The sequence below is a fragment of the Barbatula barbatula genome, assembly GCF_947034865.1.
Source record: "Barbatula barbatula genome assembly, chromosome: 1".
Lineage (NCBI taxonomy): Eukaryota > Metazoa > Chordata > Actinopteri > Cypriniformes > Nemacheilidae > Barbatula > Barbatula barbatula.
The window spans coordinates 17,580,264-17,587,199 of NC_136766.1; the positions used below are offsets into that span (position 1 = coordinate 17,580,264).

General features: G+C 38.4%; 1 protein-coding gene across 2 annotated transcripts; it reads left to right on the forward strand.

Moving 5' to 3' along the window:
* The first annotated feature begins 2,096 nt into the window (after positions 1-2,096).
* Positions 2,097-6,508, forward strand: irx6a (iroquois homeobox 6a). Of its 2 annotated transcripts, none has more exons than XM_079461050.1 (7): positions 2,097-2,458; positions 3,261-3,527; positions 3,879-3,988; positions 4,080-4,375; positions 4,505-5,119; positions 5,310-5,415; positions 5,972-6,483. In XM_079461050.1, the coding sequence occupies exons 1-7, from the start codon at positions 2,393-2,395 to the stop codon at positions 6,003-6,005; spliced, it is 1,494 nt and encodes a 497-aa protein (XP_079317176.1). In that variant the 5' UTR covers positions 2,097-2,392; the 3' UTR covers positions 6,006-6,483. The 2 variants fall into 2 exon arrangements, with proteins under 2 accessions (XP_079317176.1, XP_079317177.1); XM_079461051.1 differs by having other exon boundaries at positions 2,103-2,458; positions 5,310-5,424; positions 5,972-6,508.
* Positions 6,509-6,936: the final 428 nt, after the last annotated feature.

Here is a 6,936-nt window from a genome sequence, read left to right on the forward strand (position 1 = left end):
CACTTCGGATAAAGCTGATTCAGCTTTCTCCCAAACTACCAGTACTGATCACCAAACACTGCTCCTCATGTATGACGGATGAGGGTGCCCTTGCACAAGGCTTTAGAAAACTATATAGTAAACTATCACATATGAGATTCTGAGCTTCCTCCAAACAGGCTCCTCTTGCTCTACTTACACAGACGTGCTTTTAAAGTGAGAGCTTTGTGGGATGATTTACATTAGAGCATCACAGCTGTTTTTTGATAACACTAGATAAGCATAATTTTCCCCTTTTTGTGTCGCGCATTTGGCAGACATTTTTATTTGACCTAAAGTCCATTCAAGGTACATTTCTTAGCAAGTGTTCTCTAGGGGGAGGCGACACATGTCCTTTGCTGTTAAGACAACACTCTGCCAAACAAGTTAAAGGAAATAAAGATTCATTGAAAAAGTGAATGTCCACTTGACCAAACATATTTGTGAACATGTTTCATTGTTATACCTCTTAGAAATGCTTGGCCTAAAACATAATGAAAGAACCCACTGGAACAAGATATTATGTGTCACTCATAGTTTTGAGTGTCATTTGTTCTTCAGTCATACTTGGAGGTTTGTAGATGCATAGCAGCGGTTCATTTGCAATCAAACTCGTGGCTCTCTGGCGCCTCTCAAAGAGTGAACCTGTAATCGCAAAGAGATCATCGTGGACAAGTTCTCGTCCCTTTGAGCAGGGGCAGTGAACTATTCCTCCTATAGGCTTTATCCCTGGAAATGATCAAGCGACAGGAGAGTATGGGTAGTCAAGCGCTGTTAACTACTTTTATTTCACAGTGAAACAATTGCTTAGGGTGTCAAGGGTGATAACATGGTCGTATGAGAGAGAGAGAGAGAGAGAGAGAGAGAGAGAGAGAGAGAGAGAGAGAGAGAGAGAGAGAGAGAGAGAGAGAGAGAGAGAGAGAGAGAGAGAGAGAGAGAGAGAGAGAGAGAGAGAGAGAGAGAGAGGGGGCAGTAGTCGTCTAATAATAGTGTCTTCAGCATTTAATAAGACTGCATGCATTACCCTTTATCCAGACTTCATTCCGCACGAGGGAACCTTATTTCTACCATACCTTTCATGTGCGCATCCTTCATTTAATGCTGTTCCCGCCGACTCTCACTGCTGTCATATAATTATACTTGAGAGATTTAGCTAATTTCTCCACTCTCACTTTGTTCCATTCGGATTGTCTTATTTCACCTCAAAGGCATATTTTCACGGTGTAACTCGCTGGTTAAACAAGGCCATATCCATTTGTTAATTGATGCAATTACGCATTTCGCGTAATGGTCGCGTAGGTGCCGAGATACGCATCAATCAGATTCTGTTGACCTGCCAGAGGTTCTTCATCGTGTGCGCAACGTCTACCAGGACAAGACCTGTCTCTAATAGAGAGACATGGAAACATCATCGCAATCAACATCAGGTTGGACCTCTGATCGGTCAGAGTCAGACAGATGCGAGTAAGGGTCCTGCAGACGACTCTTGGGATAATATTCTCATCAGGACTTTCTTAAAAGCAAAAATAATAAGCAATAAAAACAGTCATTGAGAAATGTCATTTAGGAAAGGTAAACACTATGTAGTTATGATGAAATGTAGGAATAATAATATATTTTCTCCTTACATAAAATTTTTATTTTATGTATTTAAAATGTTTATAAAATGATTAATAAAAGTATTTGTGAAGATGGTATGTACAGCTATTCTAATTAAAACATTATTTGCCGTTAAAAATAGTTTCCCAAAAATGTATATATATATATATATATATATATATATATATATATATATATTAAGTGTATACGTTTTTTATGATCACATAAACATGTTTAATCAATTTTAGCACTTCTGTGGACTCGACACAGGTGATTTGTTCCCTAAAAACATCATATGTGTAAAAAAGCAATAAGGGAAAAAAACAGAGGGGACAGGGTGTGCAAAACACACCTCAAGAAAAGCGCGAAGCATGACGTGATTGGCAAAGACATCATTCTCTCCTCGCTGTCCCGGGATTAGAATGACGTCACACGCACCGATGCCCGTGCATGGATGAATTCTAAAGAACTATAGAGGCACAAATAATAGCACAACCACAAGTTCATATCTTGCAAGTCTTACGTTATCCTTTAAGCTTTCTACAGCTGTTTAACAACAATATTTTTGTAGTTGATGAGGCTTAACTCTAATTTCTCATTTCCTTAAGGGGATTATATACATATAAAACTAGGGCTGGCGTAAACATCCTCAGTGGTTCCCAGTTAAGTGCAGTCATCTATTATTGAGCGAAAGGCCGAGTGTGGAAATGTGTGTAAGACTGTGGATTTAAAGTAGATTTGGTTTCAATCGATCAGCAGGAGAAGAATATTGCTTATGGTAACAAAAGAAGCAGCTATGTCTTTCTCGCAGTTTGGATATCCTTACAATGCAACTTCTCAGGTAAGCACACAAGATATAATTTTATTTTTTCTCTTTTGTAGATCTTACTGAACGCTCACGTTATACTGTATTATTTTACATGCGTTTCATTTCTGGTTATCAGAATCTAAACCAGGGTAGATGCAAATAGTTACAAAGTAAATCCTGAGCTAAGTACGCTTTATCTGGCTTTGTCAATATTTATAGTTATGATTTATTTGAATTATAAATGACCTCACGTGTTGTTGTAAACGTGTAAATTACCTTTACGGTGTAATTGTTCAGAGTGACAGCAAGACTCCTCCCTTTGCCGGTAGCCTTTTCAGTCTCTGTGTATAAACTAATATGTTTTCAGATAATAGAAATGTTGACACTAGGACGTCCGACAATAATAGATCTATAATTATATACATACAAATATTAAATTATTATATATACAAAAGATGCCCCGCTTGTAAGCGGTAGGTTCAACTTTCTATAGCAAAGTGAAACTTATCAGAAAGTATATAGCAGCAAATCTTTCCTTTCTCTTTGCACACTCAATAAGTATACAATCAATTTGATTTTAAAATGAACATTTTAGAAGTAATATTATATTTATTTTAGTGTTACTAAATTTTGTATTTCTCAAGTGAAATAAAAGCATGTTCTTATATTTTTTATCAAACGTATAGATGTGAATAAAATATAATTTCAAAGGTAGTCTTCAAAAAATCTTTCAAAAATCATTTTCATTATATCTTACCTTCATTTTTGTATAGTACTAAAGAAACTGCGGATATATACTTGTAACGCAAATCTATCTACAATTTTTTTCATGCAGTTTTTCGTGTCGGCAAACACCAGTACGACTTGCTGCGATTCGATTTCCAGGTCGGTGACAGAAGGACCGAACGCGTCTCAAAGCGCAGCCTCATTCTGCTGTCCATCCTATGAGAACCGGCTCCTGGCGAGCACACGGACCGAGCTCAACGCCGCGCTCGGGGTGTACACCTCTCCTTACGCAGCTGCAGCGGCGGCCGCAGCCGGACAGAACTACGCCAACTACTTTCCGTACAGCGCCGATCCCTCCGCCATCTACTCCAGCCTGGTATGTGAAGCACTTTCATAAGATACAGCCCAGGTCCTCCGTTCAATCGATTGACTCATTTATGTCACGGCTTGTTATTGATTATTTTTGGGTGCTAAGAGGATCAGGCTGTCTGGCGAAATAACTGAATAATCAGAAGAAATAAACAGAGACTTAAGTGACATTGTAATAGCCTGCTGGATATAAAGGGGCCTGCTTTGTTTAATGGATATGTGTAAAATATAATCATTTAGACCGTAAAGTGTTTTGTGAGTTGTATATAATGAATGTCATTTTCTAAAATAATCAGTAAAGGACTGGACAATGTACATAATATATTAAAGTTTAAATGTAATTTTACTTTATTTCTAGAACCCACAATATGAAATAAAAGAGGGGTCAGGAAGTCTTCACAGCACTATAACCCAACCTGCTGCCTACTATCCATATGACCACTCACTAGGACAATACCAGTATGATAGGTAGGTTATAATTCTACCCCACCTCTAATATTTATAATATAATAGTAAATAAATGCTCAAAAACTAGATGCTGCTTTTTATTTTAATCCAGGTATGGGACTGTTGATTTTAACGGATCAGCGAGAAGAAAAAATGCCACACGTGAGACGACAAGTACTCTTAAAACATGGCTTTATGAACACCGGAAAAACCCTTATCCAACAAAGGGTGAGAAAATCATGCTGGCCATTATCACCAAAATGACTCTCACACAAGTTTCCACCTGGTTTGCCAATGCTAGACGGAGACTAAAGAAAGAAAATAAGATGACCTGGTCTCCCAAAAACAAAGCAGGTGATGACAGGAAAGAAGACCTCATTAAGACTGATCCAGACAGCCTAACCAAAGGTACTTCATATCGCTTCTCACCTGTGATTAAATAAACATTCTCTACATAAAACAATGTCACCTAAGTTTTTTGCGGTTGTTTGAAAACAACAATGTGAATTCCAATGACCCTTACTACTCTTGCAATAGACTCCAAAGATAGTAAGGATGAGCGGGACATGGAGTTTAGTGACCTGGATGACATTGAGGACGAGGAATGTGACAAGCTGGACAGTGACTGTGAGAAATCGGGTCAGGATGACCTCCCGGCTTCCTCCCCGCCAAAGAGAGACTGTAACCCTAACCTGAACTTTTCACCTTTTCCCTGCGGCCTGAAGAGTTTGGTGGCTTTGAACACAGACTACCTGGATCCCCTGGGCTCTAAAACACAGCAGCAGTCCTCACCTCAGTCCACTTCCATTAGCACTGTGGCACTCTCTCACTTTGAGACATTGGAGAAGCCTCGGATCTGGTCACTTGCACGCACAGCTGCTGCAGGGGTTGTATTAGGCGCACACCATGGAGAAGATGTACAGACTGGGGACTGTCAGATGCAGGCAGTCAGGATACCCACAGTCGGAGGAGAGCAGTGTGGGGAGCTGAAGGGCCTTCACGACCCTACCAACCTGCGCAATACTGAAAGCCTTTACCAGGAAGGACTGCAGGGGATTCATAAAGCATACAGTAGTGGGAGCTACAAGAACATCCAGATACACTCTTCAACCTATCCTGTACTGCCCGAATCGTGCCAATACTCAATGGAAGGTACAGAATCTGTTTCATTATAGAATAGTAGAAAATATATAGTTATTCTGAAAAATTGCATTCTATCTTTCTACCCTTAATAATGACAATCATATGTATTTAAAAGATACACTGGTAAATCTGTAATTTCATTTAATACCATCCGTTTATTGACAATTACCTTTGTGTCTTGCGTGTATGTTTACTGCAGGGTTCTCCAGTATAAGAAAAACAGAGACAGAACACGATGTGCTCAATGACACATGTCCAGCACTCCAGGATGCAAAGACCACTGCATTCAGAACTGTGATGAAGAGGTGAGGCAGGTGAGCATGAGTACATGATACACACATGAAAAAATATACTTCACAAAAAACATGATTCATCCTCACATGTGCTGATATCACTTGCCGATGACAAGAAATGACAAACATGCATATACACAGTTGTGTTTGTTTTAAATTGTGCTTTTCTAAAAATAAAAAGGAAGAAATCCCATCATCTAGGATTACATACTATCCATCACCCCGCAGTCTGCATAGATTCAGAGTAATGCCATTACACATACTCTCTAGTAAAGCATCTTTGATAAAAGTAAACATTTGTGCTGTGCAGTCCTCAGCTAAAGTGAGTTGTATTATCATTCATCAGTTTAATCTTACAGCCTCGGCTATTGCAGAACAACAAAAACATAAGATAAATTTGTCTGTTTAGTACTTTTGTGTGCGTGGAATTTGAGCTAGTGAGGCAAACATTCTGGGTGTCACAAAAATTTCATAAAACACTTATCTAATATCTTAGACTGGATATTAGATAAGGCCATATCACGTTGTCTAAATAATATCATAATATTGTCTTTCCCTTTTTAATCAGGACTGTGAAAATGGCCACGGAGACGTTTTTATGATCTACATTATGCACTATGGAACAGAGGCAATGAAGAACTATATGCCCATGGCAGCAGACACGTCTTGAAACTGTATGAGCCCTTTTTGGAACTGTGAAAACTGGAGGCAGCCATAATTTTGCACAATATGATTTAATGGTGTCAATAACTTTATGCAATGTTCTGTGTATGTATGAGAATAAATTGTCTGTGATTTCTTATGTTTGCAACGGCAATCATAGTTTAGCAATCCTATTTAATGTATTTATTGTTTGATTATCCACCTGTGTTATTTATCTGTTACCATACTGTATGTCATCCCAAGGTTGTGTTGTTACATTTATTTATTGTGGTCATGTGCTTAATGTTCTGTGATTTACAGTTTTAGAAGCTGGTGTTAATCTTTCAATCAGCCTTTTTACTTTTATTTCCTGTGCTCCTGAGGAGTGTGCTGTTAATTTCATGGAACTGTGTATAAATGTTATGTGTTGTCATTTATAAAAAATATAAGAACTAATTCCCTTATGTGTACTGATTTCTTTTAATATTACTGACATAACTAACTTTAAACTTTAAGTTTAAACTAATTTTGCTTAAATTTAGGTCATAGTTCAAAGGTCATAAATTCAGATCCTGTCATGAATGGACTCAACAAGGGTGTGAAGAAAAGGGACATCCGTTTCTCGTCATTGTTTAATCGGTAATGGCATCACATACTCTGACTGCTCATGCTCAGAGTAGGGCAGGAATAGGTTATGAATGCCGCTTTGTGTGGACTGCGCTCGCGCTGGTGCATCACCAGCTCGTGGTAAAAACAAGGTCATGCTGAAGTATCCATACTGTTTAAGGCACATCAAGTGTTTTTAATTTGATCACACCCAATTAAATACACAAAGCAAGGTAGGTTGAGAATTACAAAATACAGACAATATGTTTATTTTTCCCAAAATGG

Bases quoted from the DNA above. Each gene is read 5' to 3' on its own strand.
- irx6a (XM_079461050.1), top strand. From the start codon at position 2,393: ATGGTAACAAAAGAAGCAGCTATGTCTTTCTCGCAGTTTGGATATCCT. The intron at 2,459-3,260 runs GTAAGCACACAA...TTTTTCATGCAG, and splicing joins CTTACAATGCAACTTCTCAG to TTTTTCGTGTCGGCAAACAC. The intron at 5,120-5,309 runs GTACAGAATCTG...TGTTTACTGCAG, and splicing joins GTGCCAATACTCAATGGAAG to GGTTCTCCAGTATAAGAAAA.